At 37.1% G+C, this 27520-nt stretch overlaps 1 protein-coding gene across 46 annotated transcripts in view; it reads left to right on the top strand.

Annotated features, from left to right (window-relative positions):
* LOC129659367 (uncharacterized) overlaps positions 1-27520 on the top strand; it is a 382363-nt gene that overhangs the window by 79708 nt on the left and 275135 nt on the right. For 3 of the 46 annotated variants that reach the window (XR_008718034.1, XM_055590616.1, XM_055590625.1), the window contains one exon: positions 2562-3434. The exons of 38 other annotated variants lie outside the window; for them this stretch is intronic. Coding sequence is in view for 6 of the 8 variants with exons in the window: in XM_055590616.1 (XP_055446591.1) it covers positions 2562-2683 (122 nt within the window). In the remaining 2 variants the exon portion in view is untranslated. Of the gene's footprint in view, positions 1-2443; positions 3435-13520; positions 13665-16166; positions 16547-27520 lie in introns of those variants that run through there. 5 more of the 46 variants (XR_008718033.1, XM_055590636.1, XM_055590626.1 and 2 more) reach the window with 4 other exon arrangements.

The raw sequence follows: 27520 nt of genomic DNA, 5'->3' as shown, positions 1-27520 counted from the left end.
GGTGGGGGTGAAGTGTGTGCCATTTGCTACATTTTCTCATTTTACTTCCTTGAGTTGGTGAGCAGCACTATCTGGTTTTATCTAGGAAAAATGGATTCTTAATACAATAAGGAAAAGAAAATATCTTACAACTGTTATATTGAAGGGGAAATAGAGTCTGGAAGAAATCCCAACCCCTCTCTACTGCTGACAGAAAGAAAGTTATCACTGATATTTTTTCCTTTGAGAAAGAAATGGGAAACAAGGTGCTTTAAAAATATGACATAACATAAATATGGCTCTGCTTTGTCTTATCATATTATTCTGGGCAAACATTTTACTACATCACAAGAATTGTCAGCAGAGCCTCTAGACTAGACAGACAGAGAGCAGGAATAACTAAGAGGGAGAAATAAACAGTAAAAATCCTGCAGAGTGAATGTATTAAATTTATTACTAATTTTTTTCCATCAAACTTCTTAAGATGAATGATCTTGTGTGTTTAGTTGGCTCTACAATAAATCTAGTTTAGATTTTGGAAGAAAACCAAACTAAAGACTGAATTAGACTCAGGAGTCAAAAGAAGTTAGCGGGGAGAAAATGTTCTAGAAAGAAGTGGCAAAATGTAGAATTTTTTTAAAGGCATCAAAATGGCGATGTGTGACTTTGGCTAGTTGCTTGTATTGTCTGATTCTGCAATATTTTTATCTGTTTAAAGAGCAGTGGTGATCAGAAAGTTCAGTGAGGCTATAAGGGGGTGTATCAACTGTAGAGAATTTAAACTAAAATGCATTTTTTTTTTAATCACCATGCCGAGGTAATTCTAAATGATATTACTGATAAAATACCCCTTAACACAGGGAAGGGCCACTCTTGCTGGCTGCCCCTCATTTTGCTGTGCCATTTCCCTCTCTGCATCTCATTTATATTGGTTTTGGTAGTGGAAGCAGTATTGAATATTCATAATTTTATTGCTAAATCTAAAGACATGGGAGCCAATGCCTTTCTATATTAATGGTAAAGCCACAACGTGACAGAAACAACAGGGAGTGTTGATTGAACAATTTTGACATCTTAGGCATTATACACAAATAATTTCATTTCTCTTTACTATAATCATAAAATGATTATTTTTACATTTTTTAAGTTGAGAAATTTTGGAACTGAAAAAAACTGCCCAATATACTTTATTGGTATAGGAGCTGATATTCATAATCTAGGTCTGTCTGATTTGAAATCTTCCACAGTTTTCCATTATAAATACATGATTTCCTACTAACTCAGTCATCTTTGGAGAATGCTTTTTTAAAAAAAGAATTTTACTTTAATATACTGGAGTGTAGTTTACTAACAATGTTATGTACATTTCATGTGTAAAACAGTGTTTCAGTTCTGCATATATGTATTATTTTTCAAATTCTTTTCCCATTTAGATTATTATAGAATATTAAGCAGCGTTTCCTGTGCTATATGATAGGTTCTTGTTCCTTATCTATTTTAAGTATAGCAGTGTGTACATATCAACCCAACCTAATTTATTCTCCCCCTTTCACCTTTGGTAACCATAAGTCTCAAAGTCTGTTTTTGTTTTATAAGTAAGTTCATTTGTATCATTTTTTGAAGATTCTACATGTAAGTGATATAATATGTTATTTGTCTTTCTCTGTCTGACTGACTTTACTTGGTATGATGATCTCTGTGTCCGTCCATGTTGCTGCAAATGTCATTATTTCTTTTTAATGACTGAGTAATATTCCATTATATACATGTACCACTGTTTTTTTATCCATTCATCTATCAATGAACATTGAGATTGCTTTTATCTCTTGGCTAAACAGTGCTGCAATGATCATTGGGGTGCATGTATCCTTTCTGACCATCTTTTTCTGTAGATATATGCCTAGGAGTGGAATTGCTGGATCATATGTTGGTTCTATTAGTTTCTTAAGGACCCACCATACTATTTTCCATAGTGGCTGTACCAATTTACGTTCCCACCCACAATGTATGAGGGTTCCCTTTTTTGGAGAATACATTTTAATGAGACTTTAATAATAACTTTGTTCTTTTTCTTCTAGCTCCTATTCCCCATTCATTTTTTCCATTCTCTTAAGAAGGGCTTTAATACTCGAACTATCTCTTCTTGACTTCTTTAGCAAGTTCCTAAGCTTGATCTAAATCAGATGTGGCTTTCTTAACAAATCTTGTAAAGCACTTGTGGCAGTTTGGGAAATAGACATGCAATGCACAACTTTCAAACCTGTGTACCTGAGTGAGAAGCCATTGATGAAAATGGGTCTATGGGTAGGATATAACCTACTTTCTTCTTGTTCAATGTGTTTGGTCTGGTGTTACTTGTCATCAAGAGAATCTTCTTGCTGAATCCCAATGCCAGTTGTATGGACTGCATTGTTTGTGTTCTCCCCAAATTCATATGTTGAAAACCCAATTTCCTATGTTATAGTATTTGGAGATGGGACCTATTGGGAGGTAACAGGCATGAAGGTGGAGCTCTTGCTGTGAGATCTGTGACTGTATAAGAAGAGAAATGTGAGATCTGGCTTCTCTCTCTGCTATCTGAGGACTTACTGAGAAGATCACCATCTGCAAACCAGGAAGAGGGCTCTCATCAGAACTTGACCACACTGGCACCCTGACTACAGTCTTTCCAGTCTCTAGAACTGTGGGAAATAAATTGCTGTAAGCCAGTTCATCTATATTCTGTTATGGCAGCCTGAACTTACCAGTGCATCACCCAAAGGAATTCTACCTGAATGGAGAATAAGCATCAAGGAGGATGGAGGAAGGCTGTCATTACTCTTTTTTAAGACTACATTTTTTAGAGAAGTTTTAGGTTACAACAGAATTGAGAGGTAGGCACAGAGATTTCCCATATCACCTCCTGTTCCTAAACATGCATAGCCTCTTCCAGTATTAATATCACTCTCCAGAATGGTACTTTTTTTTTTTTTTAACCAAGAATGAACCTTCATGTCATAATCACCTAAAGTTCATAGATTTCCTTAGGGTTCACTCTTGGTGTTGTACATTCTACGGGTTTGGACAAATGTAATGACATGTTCCTCATAATATACAGAGTATTTTCACTGCCCTAAAAATCCTTTGTGGTCTGCCTACTCATTACCCCAGCCCCATCCCAACTCTTGATAACCACTGACCCTTATACTGTTTCCACAGTTTTATCTTTTCTAGCATGTCATAAAGTTGGGATCATACAGTAGTGTAGCCTTCCCAGATTGGCTTTTTACCCTTAGTAACATGCATCTACAGTTCCTCTCTGTCTTTTCATGGCAAGATAGCTCATTTATTTTTAGCTCTGAATAATATTCCATTGTCTGGATGTATCACAATTTATGTATCTGTTCACCTATTGGAGAATATCTTGGTTACTTACTTCCAAGTTCTGGCAATTCTGAATAAAGCCACTATAAACATCCATATGCAGGTTTTTGTGTGGACATAAGTTTTCACAGTTGCACTCATCTCACATGCTAGTAGGTAATGCTCAAAATTCTCAAAGCCAGGCTTCAGCAATATATGAACTGTGAACTTTTAGATGTTCAAGCTGGTTTTAGAAAAGGCAGAGGAACCAGAGATCAAATTGCCAACATCCGCTGGATCATGGAAAAAGCAAGAGAGTTCCAGAAAAACATCTATTTCTGCTTTATTGACTATGCCAAAGCCTTTGACTGTGTCAGATCAGATCAGATCAGTCACTCAGTCGTGCCCGACTCTTTGCGATCCCATGAATCGCAGCACGCCAGGCCTCCCTGTCCATCACCAACTCCCGGAGTTCACTGAGACTCATGTCCATCGAGTCAGTGATGCCTTCCAGCCGTCTCATCCTCTGTCGTCCCCTTCTCCTCTTGCCCCCAATCCCTCCCAGCATCAGAGTCTTTTCCAATGAGTCAACTCTTCGCATGAGGTGGCCAAAATACTGGAGTTTCAGCTTTAGCATCATTCCTTCCAAAGAAATCCCAGGGCTGATCTCCTTCAGAATGGACTGTGTGGATCACAATAAATTGTGGAAAATTCTGAAAGAGATGGGAATACCAGACCACCTCCCCTGCCTCTTGAGAAACCTATATGCAGGTCAGGAAGCAACAGTTAGAACTGGACATGGAACAACAGACTGGTTCCAAATAGGAAAAGGAGTACGTCAAGGCTGTATATCATCACCCTGCTTATTTAACTTCTATGCAGAGTACATCATGAGAAACGCTGAGCTGGAAGAAACACAAGCTAGAATCAAGATTGCCGGGAGAAATACCAATAACCTCAGATATGCAGATGACACCACACTTATGGCAGAAAGTGAAGAGGAACTAAAAAGCCTCTTGATGAAAGTGAAAGTGGAGAGTGAAAAAGTTGGCTTAAAGCTCAACATTCAGAAAACGAAGATCATGGCATCCGGTCCCATCACTTCATGGGAAATAGATGGTAAAACAGTGGAAACAGTGTCAGACTTTATGTTTTGGGGCTCCAAAATCACTGCAGATGGTGATTGCAGCCATGAAATTAAAAGACGCTTACTCCTTGGAAGGAAAGTTATGACCAACCTAGACAGCATATTCAAAAGCAGAGACATTACTTTGCCAACAAAGTTTCATCTAGTCAAGGCTATGGTTTTTCCTGTGGTCATGTATGGATGTGAGAGTTGGACTGTGAAGAAGGCTGAGCACTGAAGAATTGATGCTTTTGAACTGTGGTGTTGGAGGAGACTCTTGAGAGTCCCTTGGACTGCAAGGAGATCTACCCAGTCCATTCTGAAGGAGATCAGCCCTGGGATTTCTTTGGAAGGAATGATGCTAAAGCTGAAACTCCAGTACTTTGGCCACCTCATGCGAAGAGTTGACTCATTGGAAAAGACTCTGATGCTGGGAGGGATTGGGGGCAGGAGGAGAAGGGGACGACAGAGGATGAGATGGCTGGATGGCATCACCAACTTGATGCACGTGAGTCTGAGTGAACTCCGGGAGTTGGTGATGGACAGGGAGGCCTGGCGTGCTGCGATTCATGGGGTCGCAAAGAGTCAGACACGACTGAGCGACTGAACTGAACTGAACTGAAGTTTTCAACTCCTTTGGGTAAATATCAAGCAGTAGGATTGCTGTGTAGTAGAAAACTGCCAAACTGTTTTCCTTAGTGTCTCTACCATTGCATTGATACCAGCAATGAATGAGAATTCCTATTGCTTCACATGTTCATCAGCATTTGGTGTTGCCAGTATTCTAGCTTTTGGCCTTTCTAATGTATGTGTAGTGGTTTTAGTTTGCACTTCCCTCATAACGTGTGATGTGGAGCATCTTCTCATATAGATATTTGCCATCTGTAAATCTTCTTTGGTGTAATGTTTGTCAAGGTCTTTGGTTCCTTTTTTAATTGGGTTGTTTTCTTATTTCAAGAACTCTTTGTATATTTTGGATAACAATTCTTTATGTAATTGCCTTTTTTAAAAATAGGGAAACAGGAAAATTACAGTTTTGATTTTATTCCTTCTGACAATTTTTTGGGCTGCAATATGATCTGTTGTCCCTGAAGAATGTATTAGGCTGAACTGCAAGTGTAGGCCTTTCTTTTAACTTTGATTTGAATTGCAATGGATTAGCAACTATGAACAATGATTAAATAGTGATTATATAATGAATAACCAATGTTCCTGAATAACCATTTAAAATTAAATTCTGAATATTTTATAATATCCCTTACATAATTAAAGAGATAACTTCTTTGCCTTCCCATTGAAGGTACTAAAGGACCCCTCACCTCATCACAATAATGGTTATTTACACTTAGTTTTAGTTCTTCCAAATATTGAATTGTTCCTATTTTAGATCTTTACAAATGCAAAAATCCCAAATCCCTGTGTTAGCCTCCTGTGAGTCCTGTTATTCACAATGATGGCACAATCAAAATGCATGACCAGATAAAATGGGCTTGGAACTAGTCGTTCCCAGAGTGTATAGAAAATTGTGTTCTGTATCCAAGGCTACATGTTGCAATACATAAAACAACCTAAAAAAGGGCAAATAACCAGTATAATTTAGATGAACAATTAACTTCATAACTAATTTTGTTAGTATGTATTATTTGAAATATCACCCTGTTTTGCTGTTTTATAATTCAAAAGATGATTAGATCAAAAGCAGTATTTTCTCAAGCTATGTTTTTCTATATTTGTATCCATCTGTCTATCTTATCTGTCCATCCTTAGAATTGAAATTAAAATACATCATAGAGAAAACACACCTATATGCCTTTATTATCCATGGGCTACAGAACACTAAAATGAGAAAAAGAGGTTGATATCTTGTACAAGTGGAATGCAAATTATTTATATGCACTATTTGCAAGAAAAGACACAAATGTAGTTAATAAGTGAAGGAGAATGAATACAGACTATTAACCTGTAAGCCACATACACTCTTTTTTTTTGCCCATACTGGACAGTTGGTAGGATCTTAGTACTCTAACCAGGGATTCCAACCCTGACACCCTGCAGTGAAAGTTCAGAGTCCTAACCACTGGACAGCCAGGGAATTCCAGCCACATTGGAATTCCACAATTCCACAATTCCACCCTCATTGATTACTTATTTTATGTGACTCTGGGGAGCAGGGAGTATTATTTTCTAGTCAAGACAGAGAGTCTCTACTAGCTTAGGACTGCTGTCTCCTTTGGGGACACATCACTCACTCCGCCTCACTGACTGCAGGTTGGAGAGAAAGAATAGAAAAACCTGCCCAGCCCTTTTCTTTCTTTCTTTAGGAATAGCTTCCTACACTTGTGTTATTTTCTCTCCTGCACTCAGGTGAACTCCCAGGGATAGAAAAGCCTGCAGTCCAGCCTGTCACTTGGTATGTGAGCCTGTCTACTTCAGGGAGGGAGTACTGGGAAATCCTTTGGGTGCAGGTTTAAAGCCACATTTTCTAATCTGCTTTTTCAGTGACAAAGCTGTCATTTAAATCCCCATCTGTCTATCTTCTGTGCTTTATTTTTAATTGGTTCTGAATTTAATACGGAAAGAAAGGGTATTATATATTGACCCCTTAAGAGCCCAAAGGTGACCTATAGAAATCCCTGGAGCATACGTTTCTCTGAAATGTTGAAAATAAGGCCATTCTGTTGGAAATTCAGATGAAAAGATGACTGAATTACATTTAACTTAATACCATTGTATTTTTTAAAAATCCATTTAAAATTTCTAAAATATGAACTAATTGAATATAAAATCCAAAATCCAAAGTACACTCATTTTGACATTCTTCATCCAGATCAGATACAGAGAAATTAATTCCAGCATATAAATCCCATGACTTACTGCTTAAAAGATAGTGATTTAGGCTTTAGCCTATGTTGTTTTTAATTACATAGCTTGATCATTCAAAGGAAACATTTCTTTCCTATTGGTTCAGTCTTACTGCTTTTCTCTAATACCAAGTTAATCTAAGAACTAATGTATGATATTTATGTATGAAAAAATCCAAATAAAAAGAGACATATTTTTGTTAGTGCATTAGAAAGTTTTTACACTTATTAAAACAAGGAGCATTTAAACTCTTGGGGAGGACATTGTTCAATATGTTTTAAATTTTACAGTACTTGTGTGTGTGTGTGTGTGTGTGTGTATGAAAGTTGCTCAGTGGTGTCCAACTCTTTGCAAACCCATGGGCTATACAGTCCATGGAGTTCTCCAGGCCAGAATACTGGAGTGGGTAGCCACTCTCTTCTCCAGGGGATCTTCCCAACCCAGGGATCGAACCCAAGTCTCCTGCATTGTAGGCGGATTCTTTTCCAGCTGAGCCACCTGGAAAGCCCTTAGGGAGCATAAGACAACCTTATTAGTATTCCTCATCTCATTAAATTTCTTCTTCATTTTTTTGTTACCTATGTTAACATGCTGGCAACAAATTGAAGTTTTCAGTTTTATTGTCAAAGAATCGAAGAAGTTGAGGAATAGGATTGCCTTACCTTTAATTTTTTTGCATATTTGATATTTCTCCTTCTAAAAGAATATTATTAGGATGCTAGACTTTCTGGTCCTGGTTGCCAAATTACATATATATTATTGGAAATGAGTTCTACCACAAAGAAATCCACAATGAAAATATCAGAGGGAATTATAGTGCTGTTTATAATGTGTGAACTTGCTCCATTAATCTGAGGACAAAGGGATTGAACCAGTATGTTACCAGATGGAATCAGGAAAAGAAAAAACAGTCCTTGCTAAACTGTTAAGTATCTCCCTCTACCCAAGTTTAGGTCTAGGAACAACAAATTGATACTAGTTAATTGAAGTCCCTGAGAAGCAGTTTAACTCATTTAACTCCTTATGCCCCAAGTCATTAGGTCCCTGATAACTAGCAAAAAATGTTTAAAATTTTAAAGAGATACAGTCTAAACTGTCTTTGAGGGTAAAAGCAAGAGTTCAACTAAATCTAAATATGCATTTGTTCTGCAGATTTGTAGGCAGAGTTCATTTTTCTTGAAATTTTAGCTCTAAAATGGATATTTTGTAAGATGAGTGTGCAATTGTGATTGTCAAAAATACCAAATTATTGAAAGATGTTTCCTGCCCCCATACCCTAAAATTGATAATTATGATCATGCAATAGGAACTTTCTTTTGTTCATCCCTCTGAATTCTCTTAGCATTTATTTTGTTATAGTGATTATTTGACCCTCAGAAAATACTGCCTTACCACACTCATTATGTAGCAGAAAGAGCAAAGCTTTGGAATCAGACATACCTGTGGTATGTCTAGCACTCATGAGCTACCAGACTTGGACTGTTTTCTCTTAACCAATGTGAATCTCACTTTTCTTAGCTGTAAAATAGAACTACAAGTACATCACAGAAAAGTTACAAGGACTGAATAAATTAATGATGTCTCTACCAAGAACTTCCCTCATAGCTCAGTCAGTAAAGAAGCTGTCTGCAATGCAGGAGACCCTGGTTTGATTCTTGGGTTGGGAAGATTTCCTGGAGAAGGAAATGGCAACCCACTCCAGTATTCTTGCCTGGAGAATCCCATGGGCAGAGGAGCCTGGCAGGCTACAGTCCATGAGGTTGCAAGAATCAGACATGACTTAGTGACTAAACCACCACCCTACCAAAGTTCCTGGCATGAAATAGGTGCTCAACACATTAAAAAAATAATAGTATTTGCCACTAAAGCATTGTGTGCTTGGGAAAAGGAACTGTGTTGCTTTTCTTTTTAAAATTTATTTATTTTAAATGAAAGTGAAAGTTGCTTAGTTGTCTCCAACTCTCTGTGACCCCATGAACTACATATTCTCCAGGCCAGAATACTGGAGTGGGTGGCCTTCCCCTTCTCCAGGGGATCTTCCCAACCCAGGAATCAAACTGGGGTCTTCTGTATTGCAGGTGGATTCTTTACCAACTGAGCTCTCATTGAAGCCCTTATTTATTTTAATTGGAATGTAATTGCTCTACAATATTGTGGTAGTTTCTGCTATACAACAATGTGAATCAGCTACATGACAAAAACAAATATTGTATATTAATTCCTGGTGGCTCAGATGGTAAAGAATCTGCCTTCAGTGCAGGAAACTCAGGTTCAGTCCCTGGGTTGGAAAGATCCCCTGGAGAAGAAGATGGCAACCCACTCCAGTATTCTTACCTGGAGAATTCCATGGACAGAGGAGGCTGGCGGGCTACATTCCATAGGGTCTCAAAGAGTCTGACACTACTGAGCGAGTAACACTTTCACTTTCAATGCACATACACGAAATCTAGAACAATGGTACTGATGAATCTATTTGCAGGGCAGGAGTAGAGATGCACCCTGCTTATTTAACTTATATGCAGAGTACATCATGAGAAACGCTGGACTGGAAGAAGCACAAGCTGGAATCAAGATTGCTGGGAAAAATATCAATAACCTCAGATACACAGATGACACCACACTTATGGCAGAAAGTGAAGAGGAACTAAAAAGCCTCTTGATGAAAGTGAAAGTGGAGAGTGAAAAAGTTGGCTTAAAGCTCAACATTCAGAAAACAAAGATCATGGCATCTGGTCCCATCACTTCACGGGAAAGAAATGGGGAAACAGTGGAAACAGTGTCAGACTTTATTTTTTGGGGCTCCAAAATCACTGCAGATGGTGAGTGCAGCCATGAAATTAAAAGACGCTTACTCCTTGGAAGGAAAGTTATGACTAACCTAGATAGCATATTCAAAAGCAGAGACATTACTTTGCCAACAAAGGTTCGTCTAGTTAAGGCTATGGTTTTTCCAGTCGTCATGTATGGATGTAAGAGTTGGACTGTGAAGAAGGCTGAGCGCTGAAGAAGTGATGCTTTTAAACTGTGGTGTTGGAGAAGACTCTTGAGAGTCCCTTGGACTATAAGGAGATCAGCCCTGGGATTTCTTTGGAAGGAATGATGCTAAGGCTGAAACTCCAGTACTTTGGCCACCTCATGCGAAGGGTTGACTCATTGGAAAAGACTCTGATGCTGGGAGGGAGTGGGGGAAGGAGGAGAAGGGGACGACAGAGGATGAGATGGCTGGATGGCATCACTGACTCAATGGACGTGAGTCTGGGTGAACTCCGGGAGTTGGTGATGGACAGGGAGGCCTGGCCTGCTGCAATTCATGGGGTCGCAAAGAGTCGGACATGACTGAGCAACTGAACTGAACTGAACTGAGTAGAGATGCAGATATAGAGAACAGACTTGTACTGCTTTTTATTTTTATTTTTTTTTTAGTGTTGGAATAAGTATCTGTTGCTGTGGCTGCATTCCTTTCAGCCACATGAAAGGATTCCTTTCCTGGCATGAGCAGAGCTCTCATAAGGTTTTTCAGTGATTGAGAAGACAGTACACATCAGGCTTCACTGCTTTGTGTTCTTTCATTTGCCTCCATTGTCTCTAGCTGGAGAAAAGGGATGGGATGATGTTAGAGAGGTTTCCTGGTTTATAGGCACCCTGTGCAGCCTGGAGATTGTAGTTCCAAGACTCCATTGCCTGCAGGTTCTGGTTACATCCTGGCAATTAGAGGGTTTTGTGAATAATCGAAATAGGGTAGGGGAGAAATTGGTCTCCAGGTATATCGGGTCTGGAATGTGGCATATATTCAGATGGCTGAGATGGGTTTTGCCTACAATTTGGGGCATCTTTCTCTAAATCTCTCATTTGATGATGCAGGCAGATGAGATTATTTCCTTCTAACCTTGAAACTCTGAATTTCCTGAGAGAGCTCACAATGTCTAAAGTAGCTTTTTTCCTCCTCGTCAAACTTGACTAGATACCTAGTACCAACTTCTTTCAGTTTAACAGCTACCATGGAAAATTGTTATCCATTTTTATGAGCCAACAAACTAAACCTAAGCCTCATGTGTACACAAATTCATTTGAAAGAAAAGGAAAACTGACAACCTGTTACCTACCATTTTGAACAGGTTGTAATATGTTTTGATGATAATCTGTTCAAAAAGGAAGGTAATCAATTGTTTATGATAAAACTAAAGTGAAATTCTGAATAAATTGTTGTAAGTAATCACTTTTAGGTCAATAAGGCATTTGACTTCAGTATCCTCTGCCTTCCCACGAACTGATTCTTAGTGAAAAGGAGAAAGGGAAAAGAGTTAATAATTAATTTGAGAATCTTATTTTGGTAAAAAGAAAAGAGGTGATTCAGACTACTATTTTCTTTTATGGATTGGGAGATAGTTCAATGCATTTTGCGATGCTGTAGCTTGTAAATACTTATTTGTATAAAACATGCTAGAATGTTTTCTGGGAAATACAGACACATGCAGTTACAAAGTGATTTCAATATTTATGTTTCTCAGACTAGCATATACAATTTGAAATTGGTTAATGCTGGAAAATTCATATGTATTATACTTTTGAATTGGATATCCATATCTGATATCTGTGCCATTTCAGGCTGACTTCCTATTAGAGTTAAGGGTAGAGCCATGACTTGGTCAAAATCTTTGATTCTGGAAACTACAATCTTCTGGGGAGAAAAGCTTTAATGTCGGTGCTAACATACATACATATGAGTATTTTTGGAACTATTACTCGGGAATGGTAATGATTTATGAGGGTAGCACAAAGTTAGGAAACTTTTTCAATACTATCTTTCCTAAACATTTCCTAAAATTGTTGCTGTTATGCGGTAATTAAATATTTTAAATTTTATTTTTAAAAAACCTTTTTATTTTATATTGGAATATAGCTGATTAACAATGTTGTGATAGTTTCAGGTGCACAGTAATTTTTAGATCAATCCAAGATTTAAGCAAATTTTTATAGGATTATGGAATTAACAACTCCAAAATGTGCTGCTGAGCTGGTAAATGTGAGGTGGTCAGAGGGTCTCCATCTGTGATGCTACTATCCTCCAATCTTAACTCAAGTCTCACAATGGCCATCAGAGGGGTAAGAATACGTATCCATGTAAACCTATGCTCATTTGAGGGTTCATACTTGCTTGTAGGGGCTTCCAGGTGGCTTATTTGTAAAGGATCTGCCTGTAATGCAGGAGACACAGTTGACATGGGTTCTATCCCTGGATCAGGAAGATCCCCTGGAGAAGGAAATGGCAACCCACTCAAGTATTCTTGCCTGGGAAATCCCATGAACAGAGGAGCCTGGCAAGATATAGTCCATGGGGTCGCAAAGAGTCGGATACAACAGAGTAATTAAACAACAACAGCAGCAAACACAAACCTGCTTGTGGGGGGTCAGTATGATATTCTCTATAACATATAACTTTACAGCATTTTTATCACACTTTACATAACAGCTATATATTCATTAGTATATGTGTTTCTCAATAACCTTGCAAAATAAGGAAGGTATTTTCACCCTTCTTTTAAAAGATGCAGAATCTAAAGATCAAAGCACATCAATATCTTGGCTAAGTTTACCTAGGAAGTTTAAAGTGAGAATAGAGGGTAGAATCTGAGTGCACTGACCTTTAGACCTTTATTTTTTCTACTATCATCTGAGCAGTAGTAATGGGTTTATTTTAACTTCAGGCACTAAGATCTCAAGTGAGAGAATGACATAGCTCTAACATATAATGTTAATAAAATCTTATGACTAATAGAAAGTTATTGCAGGCATTGTGAAAGATATGAAGCCAAATATTCCAAAATTTCTCTCAAACTTTAGTATCTTATTTTTTGTTCAGCCAAGGATGTGCTATTAGTCATTCATTGTTGCCAGAATGAGCAACTTCAAAGAAACTGTCAGCCATCTGGCAAGGCTTTCCTCCCAACATGGATCCAGTGAATCTATGCCAGGCTATTTGCACCATCTGTTGGGTATGAGTCAGTGGAAGGATGAAGGTTGGACAGCTGGAGCTCTCAGCTTTGAAATGCCACGTACTAGGGAAATACCAGAATTCACTGCAAAAAGCACCAAAGCAAAGTCCCTTACTAATCCAAAAAGAAGACTAGTTAAATATGGTGGCATTTCTGAAGAAGGTCTTCTCTTTCCAGACACTCACGTCCCTTTTTTTTGTTTGTTTTATCTTTCCTAGCCTCTTTTGGCAGAGAAGGCAATGGGACCCCACTCCAGTACTCTTGTCTGGAAAATCCCATGGACGGAGGAGCCTGGTTGGCTGCAGCCCATGGGGTCGTGAAGAGTCGGACATGACTGAGTGACTTCCCTTTACTTTTTCACTTTCATGCATTGGAGAAGGAAATGGCAACCCACTCCAGTGTTCTTGCCTAGAGAATCCCAGGGATGGGGGAGCCTGGTGGGCTGCCATCTATGGTGTCACATAGAGTTGGACATGACAGAAGTGACTTAGCAGCAGCAGCAGCAGCCTCTTTTGGAGAGAAGATTTTGTTGTGCCATATGAAAGAGATGCGAGCACAGACTTTTCAGGGAGTGTAGTAGGAAATGGAGAAGCAGAACATCTTGAGAATTTTGTTTGATTTTGAATTAGAGGAAGAGTTATCCATTCATGCTGCTAAGTCACTTCAGTCGTGTCCGACTCTGTGCGACCCCATAGATGGCAGCCCACCAGGCTCCCCCGTCCCTGGGATTCTCCAGGCAAGAACACTGGAGTGGGTTGCCATTTCCTTCTTCAATGCATGAAAATGAAAAGTGAAAGTGAAGTCGCTCAGTTATGTCCGACTCTTAGTGACCCCATGGACTGCAGCCTACCAGGCTCCTCCATCCATGGGATTTTCCAGGCAAGAGTGCTGGAGTGGGGTGCCATTGCCTTCTCCATATCCATTCATACCTGTGTTCATTTAGCTGTTCAGTTTCACTGAATGCTTACCGTATTCCAAGTGCCAATGGATGAAAGAGTGAGTAATTCTACATTTACTGTGTACCTACCAGGTGCATTGTGCTTTAAATATGATATTTACTTTCGGCAAGAATACAATGGTATGAGAAGTATTATCTCATTTTTCTGTGACCAGTAGCCAATTTGTGACTAACCAATTTTTAAAATATCCCAGGATTTTGATTCCTGATCAGTCTCTTTCATTGGGTTGATGATTTGGCACAAATTTACTTAGAGAATTCCAAAAATTAAGAATTGAAAGATCTATACCTCTCAAACTTCACTCTTCAGAAGTCCTTACCATTAATAACACAATATCATACAAGAAATTGTTTTAATTAAAATGGAATATTGCCAAATGTAATGGGTTGGAGGTTGATTTTATTAAAAAATAATGTATTATGGGTATCTTTCTAGGTCAATAGATTATATTTGCTCTTTTTTTAATATTGCATACTTAATATTCCGTAGTAAGTTTGGATCATAATTTATATTAGCTTGGTACAAATGTAATTTTGGTTTTGGACTGTGAATTTTATCATTATCAGTACAGTTCAGTTGCTCAGTTGTATCTGACTCTTCGTGGCCCCATGGATTGCAGCACACCAGGTTTCCCTATCCATCACTAACTTCCAGACTTGTTCAAACTCACGTCCATTGAATCGGCGATGCCATCCAACCATCTCATCCTCTCAACTTCATCAAGAGGCTCTTTAGTTCCTCTTTGCTTTCTGCCATAAGGGTGGTATGATCTGCATATCTGAGGTTATTGATATTTCTCCCAGCGATCTTGATTCCAGCTTGTGCTCCATCTGGCCCAGCATTTCATATGATGTACTCTGCAAAGAAGTTAAATAAGCAGGGTGATAATGTCATTATATGGAGAAAGAAATGGCAGCCCACTCCAGTATTCTTGCCTGGAGAATCCTGTGGATGGAGGAGCCTGGTGGCCTGCTGTCCATAGCGTCGCACAGAGTCGGACAAGACTGAGGCGACTTAGCGTGCATGCATGCATTGGAGAAGGAAATGGTAACCCACTCCAATATTCTTGCCTGGAGAATCCAAGGGACGGAGGAGCCTGGTGGGCTGCCATCTATGGGGTCGTACGGAGTCAGACACGACTGAAGCGACTTAGCAGCAGCAGCAATATCATTATAACTAGGCTCAAACATGTCTTTATTAATCAAAATAGGAGCCATTACAATCAACACGCATTTGCTAACAAGACAGAAGTTTGTCTATTCCCGTAGTATAAACATCCATGCTTCAGGATTCGATGAACTCTTAGAAAGCATTTTCTGCTTCCTACTGGTTGTGGTAGCATTTTCCCTGCAAAAAGTTGTGGAGATGCTTGAAGTGGTACTCGGTTGGTAGAGAGGTCAGCTGAATGTGGTGGATAAGGCAAAACTTTGTAGCCCAATTCATACAACTTTTGAAATGTTGGTTGTGTGATGTGTAGTCAGACATTGTTGTGGAGAAGAACTGGGCCCTTTCTGTTGACCAGTGCCAACTGTAGGCATTGCAGTTTTTGGTAAATCTCATCAACTTGCTGAGCAGACTTCTCAGATGTAATGGTTTTGCTGGGATTCATAAAGCTGTAATAGATCAGACCAACAGCAGACCACCAAACAGTGACCATGACCTTTTTTTTTGGTGCACGCTTGGCTTTGGGAAGTGCTTTGGAGCTTCTTCTCAGTCCAGCCACTGAGCTGGTTGTCACCAGTTTTCATATAAAATTCACTTTTCATCATATGTCACAGTGCCATCAAGAAATGGTCCATTGTTGTTGCATAGAATAAGAGAAGACAATACTTTAAAACAATATTTTTTAAAAATTTTCGTTCAGCTTGTGAGGAACTCACTTATCGAACTTTTCCACCTTTCCAGTTTGCTTCAAATGCTGAATGACCATAGAATGATCGATATTGTGTTCTTGGGAAACTTCTCATGCAGTTTTAAGAGGATCAACTTGGATGATCCTCTCAATTGGTCATTGTCAAGTTCCATGCTCCTCATCTTCAAGGCTCTTGTCTTCTTTGCAAAACTTCAAGCACCATTGCATTGTACATTCATTGCCAGTTCCTGGACCAAATGTGTTGTTGATATTGTGAGTTGTCTCCACTGCTTTATGACCCATTTTATACTTGAATAAGAAAATCACTTGATTTTGCTTTTTGTCTAACATCATTTCCCTAGTCTGAATGTATTTGAAATAAACAGTAATAAGTCACTAGCAAAAAAAAAAAAAAAAGAAAAATAAACATAAAGGGAGGAATGTGCATTAAATGATGTATAACATACCACATTTATTTAAGAATATATTCTAATATAAAATGGCAGAGCCACAATTATTTTACTACTATTTCATTTTGAGGGCCATTTAAACTATTGTCAATTACTACTTTTACAAAATAAAGCTATAATGAAAATCATGTTTTTATGGCATTCATAGTAATAGATTGAAACAATTGGTGAAAAATACCAAATATTCTAATTAATGAAATTATTCATTCAAATCTTTATTCATTACTGTGAAAGTTTGGCCCCACTCCTCTTCCTTTCATAGAGTTTGCCAATGACTTAAGGAGGAAAAAAATGTGTTGATTTGCATTTACAAAGGGCTCTGTCCTATAATGGGACTCTCTTATATGAAAGAAACTTGTATTTCAAGAATTAAGTTACAAGAATAACTCACCCAATTTTGTTAATTCTACTTGCCATACTTGCATTAAAATGAAAGCTAGTCATAAGGGAGGAGCAAACACAAAGGCTATGTAGTCCTGTTAGCATTCTTGTATTTGTTAATATCTTTGAGATGAAAATTGATGAGTTTAATCATACAAGAAAATCAAATCCTCAACAAAAAGCTCTTTACAATTGCTTGTAAAAAGATAATTTCACTGGAAGGATTTATATCCTAAGAAATATTGTAATTTTAATGGAAGACATTCTGTCAGAAATTCAAAATACATACTGTTTGTTGATGCTGTTTAGTTGCTAATTCATGTTCGACTACTGTGACCCCATGAACTGTAGGGGTTCTACCAGACTCCTCTGCCCATGGGATTTCCCAGGCAAGATTACTAGTGGGTTCCCATTTCCTCCTCCAGGGAATCTTCCTGACGCAAGGATTGAACCCACATCTCCTGCATTAGCAGGTGGATTCTTTACCACCAAGCTACCGAGAAAGCCCATACTATTTCAGCTGGAATATTTTAAAACTTATTATAAATATCTAGTAGATCTAATGAATGTCTAAACTACCTTGTAATAATCTAATGATAATCTTATCCAACAGCTGTTTTTTCCATGACATTCAATTAATGACAGTGTTGCTTGTTAAGTATGAAAAGTCCATGCAATGTATTTAATATACTTTATAATATCTTATGATTTATAGGCTATTCTGTGTGACATCACTAATCATAATACCGTTGCAAAAACTGGTACAGGTATACTTGTCATTTTAAAATCCTTTAAGCCAAATCCTCTAATAAAATTTCATTTGGTATAGTTAAAATAGCTATTAAAATATTTAAGCTGCATTTATCAGTCATTTCAAAAGGTATTTAGTAAGATTGTAGGTTAAACAAATAGTACCTTGATCTTTTGGACAGACTGAAATAAAAGCTACTTCTTTAGATCATAAAAGCCAAAAAAAGTTGACAATGCAAAAAAATTCATTCTCCTACTATTATGAATCTTTATCTTTTTCATACACATCTTTCTTTTAGTCTTACTGTATGAAAAATTTGGATTTGGATCCTAGTTTTCCTTTGTGTTTATGGAATAATTTGCCTTGCCTATTGATTTCTGGTATTCTTAAGCATAATTTTTAATTATTGCAACTATTTCATTATGCATTAAAGCATCTGCCTGCAATGCAGGAGACCCAGGTTCAGTCCTTGGTGGGGAAGATCCCCTGGAGAAGGGAATGGCAACCCACTCCAGTATTCTTGCCTGGAGAATTCCATGGAAGGAAGAGCCTGGTGGGCTACAGTCTTTGGAGTCGCAAACAGTCGGACGTGACTGAGAGACTAACACTTTATCCACCGCTAAGTCATCCCACTCCAGTGCTCTTGCCTGGAGAATCCCATGGGCAGAGGAGCCTGGTGGGCTGCAGTCTATGGGTTCGTACAGAGTCGGACACGACTGAAACAACTTAGTAGTAGTAGTAAGTCATATCTTTATTGCTGGACATTCATTTTGTATTGATTTTCACTCATGATGTTGACAGGGTGAATACTCATGTACATATTATTTAACCTGTTATGAGTCGTTTTCTTAGCACATGTTCCTTGAAGTTAATTGTCTAGATTAGATGGAATAGATGTAAGTAAAAAGTTCCACCTGTTTTATTTTAGCAGCATAATATCAACAAAATTTAAAACTAAAAAATTCCACTGTTACAAATCAAATTGCCTTAAATATATATATGTGTGTGTTTATGTGTACATATATACCTCTGTGTTATATGTGTGTATATGCAAATATCCAATATTGACTATATAGCTTAATATTGCATCTTGAATATATGAAATAATAAAGCCTAAATTGAGGTGCAAGATACTGAGTTGGATGTTATAGAATCAGTCAATCTTTCATGAATAAGTATTTCACCATAAATAAGCATTCCAAAGAGCAAAGAGATTTCCATTAAGTGGCCTGTGGCCCAAATCACCAATGTATTCTTGTTACTATGAATTCTTCTCTACAAGAAGTGATTCTGTTGGCTAATTTTGTGCTTGTTCACTAGCCATGTCCAAAATATTTTGCTTTAAAGTAAGGAAGGTGAAACAAAAGAGTTGAAAGGTTTCTAAAAATTCTTTTATATTGACAAGATTAAGTAACAGTTGATATTCATTTTCTTCCTCTTTCTTAACACTGTATGTCTCTTAATTACTCACCACCCCCCACCAAATCTCCAAACTGAAAAACTCCAAATCAAGCACATCTATACACTCATCCACTCAGGACCTGAAACACCATCTGAGGCCAAACCTAGATTCAAGCAGTAATTGGAAAAGAGAAGTTTACAGGATAGTGAGCTCATTATACTTCTCTCCTTTCCCAGTTGGGTTCAAAACATATCTTTTCACTTATTAATTCAAGCAGGAATGGCCACCCATCAGCAGGGATACAGCTAGAGCTCTTCAGACTAGGGGTAGGATTTCTAGCAATATATTCACAATAACAAATTTCATTAAAGCCAAAGCAGATTATGGGTCCGGTGGAGTTCATTAGAATGGGATCTTACCCATATGTGTATTTTATCAAGAATATAAATCAACCTGGTAGAGGTTTCTTTTACCCTTCCTTTCTGGAAGCCACCTGCCAATTTAATTTATATATTTGCTCTCATGAGAGGTTACTTAGGAAAGCCAGTCTTGTCTGTGTATATCAGATTTCATGACAGATATGAAGTGTGTGCTACTCATTTGATAAGAAAGATATTCACAAATGAGAGGAGATAGAATGGTGTGATTTTTCTGTTAATATTCTGTAACACACTTTACACTAACAAAATACTTTCAAAAAGTATTTGAAAGTATTGTCTTTAGCATGGAAATCAGAATTTAGCTTGCATGAGACATTCAGCATGGGCTTATTTTCCAGAGAAATGATGGTAGGCAAAATAATCATTCCTTGGATAGATTAAGAGGCTTTATGAGTTCAATCTGCCTTAAGTAATAATAAACAAATATAGCCTTTATTTACATACCACATATCTTTCTAAGCTCTTGTATATGTATTAACTCATTGAACTCTTTCAACATCTGTATGAGGTGAGATTACTCTTATCTTTTTTGATGAAGAAACTTAAGCACAGAGAGGTTAAATAAGTTACCTGAGGTCACACAACTTTTATGAATGAAGACATTGAGGCCCAGAGAGGATAAATACGATACCTGAGGTCACACAGCTGCCAAATGGTAGAGCTGAAAAGCAGATCCTGGCAATCCTAATCCAGAATGAATCCTCTTAATAACTGCTCCTACTGGGACATTGGAGAGATGGTGTATAGTAAGAAATGGTACGGTCACAGCCAAATAACCAGGGAGTCTTACAATAAAGTCTTACAATAAAGGGATGAAGATTTGATATTACAGAGTTGAAAAGGAACTTCTGAGTCCTTTCAAGAGTTAAGGCAGGCTGAAGATTCCTAAGTCTTATGCTCTTTCTCAGGAAGTACTTAAGTATCAGTTGTTATGGTTTGAGCTGAATGTTTGCTGAGAGTTTCAAAAAGCTTCTGTATTAATCTAGCTACTGCATGTTTGTTAGTCTCCTATGCTAATTATACTTAGTGTTTTATGGCCAGAAGTATCTTTATTCTCTTTCACCCCTTTCTCACTTCCTTGTTTTCAGAAACATGTACAGAACACCTATGATGTGCTGGACTTTGCAAGTAGGTAGTGGGGCTCATGGAGTCTGTGGTCAAGCAAGGGGAACAGACACGAAACACACAATGAAGCATGTACTCCATAAATTACTTGTAGTAGTGATCAGTTCTGGGAAGGAGATGCTGGAGTCGGGGGTAGAAAGTTGTGGTGGTGTGTCTGTGAAAGATTGGATATCACTGCTCACGATACTCCATTTACCAGAGAGAGATCTCCATATTAGACATGGTTAGGTGCCTTCCTCTTTAGTATCTGTCACATGGTTATGTTGTAAAGTGACAATTTGTCATGACTTGGGTTTGGGCTATTTCCCTCTTGAACAATAAAGAAAGGCCATATTTCAATGGACTTGTGGATGCTTACCCAAATTTCCCCCCTTTAAAACACATGAGAATGTCTAAATTCCTTGATGATTACTGTTTATTACTTTTCTGGTGGCCAGATGACCTATATACATATGGCTCTGTTCCATTGTCTGCTTCAGATTATAAAACTACTAGAGGTCAGGGGCCCAGAGCCATGCAATTAATTTTCTCAGTACTGGAAGTTTCATGCATGATTAGGTACTTAAATGCTTTTTCATCCTAGGGATGATGCTCTTTCAAGTTTTTCTGTGAGTTTGATTGATGGCCTAAATGATGCTTGGTTTTACACAGATAATATTAATGACTGTGTTTAATACAGTGTTCAGATGATTGTGCTTATAAGCCAAAGCTTCAGAATGAGTTAAGAAACCCATAGATAGCACACATTGTCCTTTTGTTATGTTATAGGGCTATATGCTTACGAGTTAGTTATTTTAGATTAAATTTCTGGGTTTTTCTGGAGAGTGAAAGATAAAGGTGGAGTATGGAAAGATGTCACAATAGGTTTGTTAAATACACATTAACATTAAACTTTATTCAGTATCACAAAGATAAGTAAAATCATGTTCTAAAGTGGCATGATTATCTGTATAGACATTGAATCTTTTCTCTATATAACTGATAGGGAAGTTGCAATCATTTTTATGGCCCCTAGTCCTCTGATAAATACTATGTATTGATATATGTTAATTTGTAACATAAAAACTATGTTATTTATTAACATCAGTGGAAACTTTTTTCTCTAGGAAGATAAGCAAGAATCCTTTTTTGAGAAAGAATTAGATAAATACAAATATTTTGAAGGCACTGAAGGTGTTCTATAAACTTTAACCTTTCTTAACTACTGCATTTATATTATATTTTGTGATGCATATTAAAATGTCATAGTAAGTTTTCTGGGACTTGCGAAACAAAGCTGAGTCTTTGCATCACAACTATAAGCTGCTAGCATCCTGGCAATAGTGGGCATCAAGCTACTTTAGCCAATAGAGGGCTGGGAGATTCTGTATTTCCAGGATTGCTGTTTTTGCGACAAGGAACTGTCTTATCTGGCCATCCAGAAGGTGTGAAATCTGATCCATTCAACATTTCTCTTTTTCCTTCCAGCACTGAATTTTTCCTTACTTCCTTCTTCTACTTCTTAGCTAACACCCATATCTTGGAAAATTTGCTGTCAAACTTGGAAAGCACTATAGCTACCTTATTTAGAGTAAAGCCTAAAATATACATTTGTTCAGCTTTTCCTCAAGGATGAATCTAGCTCAACTAAACCTAGACATTGTGGATAAATGTTTTCCTTTTTTTTATGATTCTCTCCTAAAACTATCAAGAAAAATGAATCTGTCCCATTTTTGCTGCTCATTTACTTTATTTCCTTTTGCATACCTAGAGCATGTAAACTTGAATTTGGTCTTGATTTTTCCAGCTCTGTAGTTTTTAGATTTTCTCAAGCTGAGTACTTTTGTTGACATTTATTTTGTACAGTAAGCCTTTGTGACTCTCAGTTCTCTTATTGGTAAAACAACAACAATAAAACACTTTCTTAGAGGTTGTTATAAGGATTAAAGGAAATTAATGTGCTTATCATAACGGTTGACTCAAAGCATGAGTATTTGGGAACTTTTTGTAAAGGACTTTTATAATTTTAGTTTATTTTTTGACTCTACTGGGTCTTTGTTGCTGCATAGGCTATTCTCTAGTTGCGGTGCATGGGCATCTGATTGTGATAGCTTCTCTTGTTGCTGAGCATGGGCTCTAGGGCACACAGGCTTCAGTAGTTGCTGTGCAAGGGCTCAGTAGCTGAGGTTTCTGGACTCTGGAGCACAAGCTGTTTTTATACGGCATGTGGGATCTTCTCGGACCAGGGATTGAACCTGTGTCTCCTGCATTGGCAGAGGGATTTTTTACCACTGAGTCACCAGGGAAGCCCAGGAATTTTTTATTTAAATAAAATATGGATATTTTATGTGAAAATAATTAAGGGAACATTCAGGTAAACACTAAAGCCCATAACTGATTGAGTAAAAAAAAAAAAAGAATCAAATTTGTAGATGTATCCAAACTTCAAGAAATAGTGAAATATGGAATGTCAAGTAGAAAGAAAAAAGCATGTAACAACTTGAAGGGTAATATATTAAAGATTTAACATCTAACATCACACTCAGTGGTGAAAAACTTGGAAGGTTTTCTTCCAACATCACGAAGATATAAATGTCCACTTTTATTCAACATGGTATTAGAAGTTCTGACAAGAGCACTTACACCAGAAAAAGAAAAGGCATCCAAATTGGAAAGGAAGAGATAAACTCTCACTATTTGTGAATAAAAAAGGTTATATATATATAAAATCCTAAAGATTCTACCAAAAAACTATTAGGACTAGTAATGAATTCGGAAAAGTTGCAGGATACAAAATGAATATGCATAATATACATTTTGTTATATATTCAGTTGCATTTCTGTACACAATCAGAGGAGTTAAAACTACAATTCCATTTGAAATTGCATCAAAAAGAATAAAATACCAAGGAATAAATTTAACCAAGGAGGTGAAAGACCTATACACTGAAAACTGTAAGGTATTGATAAAAGAAATTGAGGAGGTCACAAGCATATGCCATGTTCATGAATTAGAAATTTTAATACTGTTAATGTCCATACTATCAAAGCAATCTACAGATTCAATGCAACCATTATAAAAATTCCACTGGTATTTTTCACAAAAATAGGAAAAACAATCCTAAAATTTGTATGGAACCACAAAAGACTCGAACTAGTCAAGGCAGTCTTGAGAAAGAAGAACAAACTTGGAAGCATCACACTCCTTGATTTCAAACCATGTTACAAGCTATAGTAATCAAAATAGTATTGTACTGACTGGCAGATAAGTAGATCAATGCAAAAGAGTTAGAGAGCCCAGAAATAAACCCACTCATATACAGTTCATTAATTTACAACTTAAGAGGCAAGAATATACAATGGGAGAGGACAGTCTCAATAGATGGTGTTGGGAAAATTGGACAGCAAAATACAAAAGAATGAAAATAGACTACTGTCTTATACCATATATATTAATAAAAATTAATTAAAATAGATTAAAGACTTAAAAGAACTGAAGCCACAAAATTCCTAGAAGAAAACATAGGCAGTAAATGCCTTGACATTAATTTTGATGACAAATATTTGGATCTGAATCCAAAAGTAAAGGTAACAAATGTAATAATTAAGTTGCTGCTCAGTCACTAAGTAGAGTCCCACTCGGCAACCTCATGAACTATAGCATGCCAGGCTCCTCTGCCCTTTACCAACTCCCAAAGCCTGCTCAGATTCATGTCCAATGAGTCAGTGATGCTATCTAACCATCTTATCCTCTGTCGCCAACTTTTCCCTTTGCCTTCAATCTTTCCCATCATCAGGGTGGAAAAGTTCAATAAGTTGGCTCTTAGCATCAGATAGCCAAAGTATTGGGGCTTCAGCATCATTTTTTTTTCAATTAACATTCAGGGTTGATTTCCTTTACGATTGACTAGCTGGATGTTCTTGCTATCCAAGGGACTCTTAAGAATCTTCTCCAGCAGCATAATTTGAAAGTGTTCATTTGTTGGCACTCAGCATTTTTTATGGTCCACATGACTACTGGAAAAACCATAGCTTTGACTATACAGACTTTTTTTGGCAAAGAGATATTTCTGCTTTTTAATACATTATCTAGGTTTCTCATAGCTTTTCTTCCAAGGACCAAGCATCTTTTAATTTTATGGATACAGTCATAGTTGCAGTGATTTTGGAGCCCCCAAAATAAAATTGGCCACTGTCTCCACTTTTTCCCCTTCTATTTGCCATGAAGTGATGGGACTGGATGCCATGATCTTAGTTTTCTGAATGTTGAGTTTTAAGCGTTTTTTCACTCTCCTCTTGCACTTTCAGCAAGAGGCTCTTTAGTTCCTCTTCACTTTCTGCCATTAGCGTGGTATCATCTGCATATCTGAGGTTGTTGATATTTCTCCTGGCAATCTTGATTGCAGTCTATGATTCACCCAGCCTGTCATTTTTTGCATGATGTACTCTGCATATACGGTAAACAAACAGGGTGACAATATGCAGCCTTGGCCTACTCCTTTCCCAATTTTGAATCAGTCAGTAGTTCAACATTTGGTTTGAATGTTACTTCTTGACCTGCATACAGGTTTCTCAGGAGACAAGTAAGGTGGGCTGGTACTCCTGTCTCTTTAAGAATTTTCCACAGTTTGTTGTGGTCTACAGAGTGAAAGGGTTTGTAGTGCTTTTTGTGTGATCCAACAAATGTTGACAGTTTAATCTCTGGTTCCTCTTCCTCTTTGAAACCCAGGTTATACACCTGTAAATTGTCAGTTCATGTACTGCTGAGGCAGAAGTAAAATAAAACCAAAAAGCTTCTATGCAGCAAAGAAAACCATCAACAAAGTGAAAAAGCAACCCGCTGAATGGGGGCAGTTTGCAAATCATCTATCTGATAAGAACTTAATATCCAAAATTTATATAGAACTCATATAAGTCAGTAAAAAAATAGGATTAATAAATGGGCATTTGGATTTTAAAAATGGATCTGAATAGAAATTTTTCAAAGAAGACACAGGGCTGGTCAAAAGCTACATGAAAATGTCTTCAACATCACTAAACATCAGGGAAATGAAAATTAAAACCATAATGGGATATCACCTCATACCTGTTAAATGAATGGCTCTTATCAGAAAGATAAGGAAATAACAAGTGTTGGTGAGGATTTGAAAAATCAGGACCCATTTGCACTGTTGGAGGGAATGTAAATTGGTGCAACAACTATGAAAAATAGTGTAGAGTTTCCTGAAAATATTAAAAATAGAACTAGTATGTGATCCAGCAATTCTACTTCTGGAATTTATTTATTTATCCTAAGAAAATGAAAACACCAGCTCCAAAAGATAATACGCATGCCTATATTCATTGCAGGATTAGTAACAGTAGGCAAGAAATAACCTAAGTGTCCAACTATGGATGTGTGGCTGGACATGTTTATGCATATCTTATGCAATACTATTCAACCATAAAAAAGAACAAAATCTTGTCATTTGTAATAACTCAGATGGACCTTGAGGGCATTATTCTACATGAAATATATCAGAGAAAGACAGATACCATGTGATCTCACATATGGAATCTGAAAAATAAAGAAATAAAACAAAAGCAAGGTAGTAATTATAGAGAAAAGATTCTTGTTGCCAGAAGGGAGGGAAGTAGAATGAGGGTGAAATGATTGACAGAGATCAAAGGGTACAAACTTCTAAAATGTCATGGGTATATAATGTACAGCATAGTGACTGTAGCTTATAGTACTCTATTGCATATTTCAAAATTGCTAAGAGTAAATCAGAAGTCCTCATCACAAAAAGAAAAAAAAAACATGTTTTTGACTATATTTGGTAACAGATTGTAGTGAGATTTATTGTGATGATCATTTCACAATGTATACACATATTGAAAAATTATGGTGAACACCTAAAACTATTATAGTCTATGTTAATTATCTCAATTTAAAAATTAAATCACATCATATTTGCATGATTTAACATTCATACAGTCAGACTTGTAAATCAAGTTTTCCCAACACATTTCATTTTGAAGGGAAATTTTCAAATTTTAATTATTTCAGTAAATAATTAAATCATTCTTTTTATGATAAGCTAAATATTGTAGGTGGGTTTAAAATTCTTTATTCAAAATCAATTTTTACTTCCCTCCCTAGGGTTTTAATAACTTTTATTTCATATGCATCCCTCCTTTTATTGTTTATATGTAGAACAAATGGAAGCATTTGATTAAAAATGTCTATAAGTGGTATTGTGCATATATTTTGGAACTTTAATTTTTTACCCAACAAAATGCCTTGATGAGTTTTTCTATCAGTCACTACCTATAGATACAGCTTTTAAACTGTTGTTTACCATGGGTATACTGCTGAATTACCTGTTCTCTAGTAACCCAGGGAAACAAGAGGCTCCTGACCTTGGCCTCACATATTACATACTCAAAAGATACACTTATTTCAGAACTAAAGGACACTTGACATTTTGGATCTGGTACTCTAGCCCTGGTGCTCAGGGCTAGAAATAACAATGGTAGCCCTAAGAATGGATTTTGTGACTAACCCAATTCAGGCCCCAGCAAAGTACCTTCCCACAGCTCTTCACCTATGTCCACAAACAAAAGGTAATATGTCTGAAGGATATAACACCAGGGTGGGTGATTCCTTAATAATGTTAGAGATGAATACTGTTTCAGAGAGGGGTGGATTTTGCCAATAAAATCCCCATAGGTAAGAGAAAAGACAAATTAACATGTCCAATTCTTCTTCTTAGCATATGAAATAGATTTTTGCAAATACTGTTTCAAAGAGTTGAGAGTGCATATTTTACGCTGTTACTATTCATCCTGTTCCAGTTCAAAGTACTATAAATTAGCC

Source organism: Bubalus kerabau, chromosome 8, assembly GCF_029407905.1.
Source record: "Bubalus kerabau isolate K-KA32 ecotype Philippines breed swamp buffalo chromosome 8, PCC_UOA_SB_1v2, whole genome shotgun sequence".
NCBI lineage: Eukaryota > Metazoa > Chordata > Mammalia > Artiodactyla > Bovidae > Bubalus > Bubalus kerabau.
The sequence above is the reverse complement of the archived record's forward strand: the minus strand, read 5'-3'. Positions and strand labels throughout refer to the sequence as shown.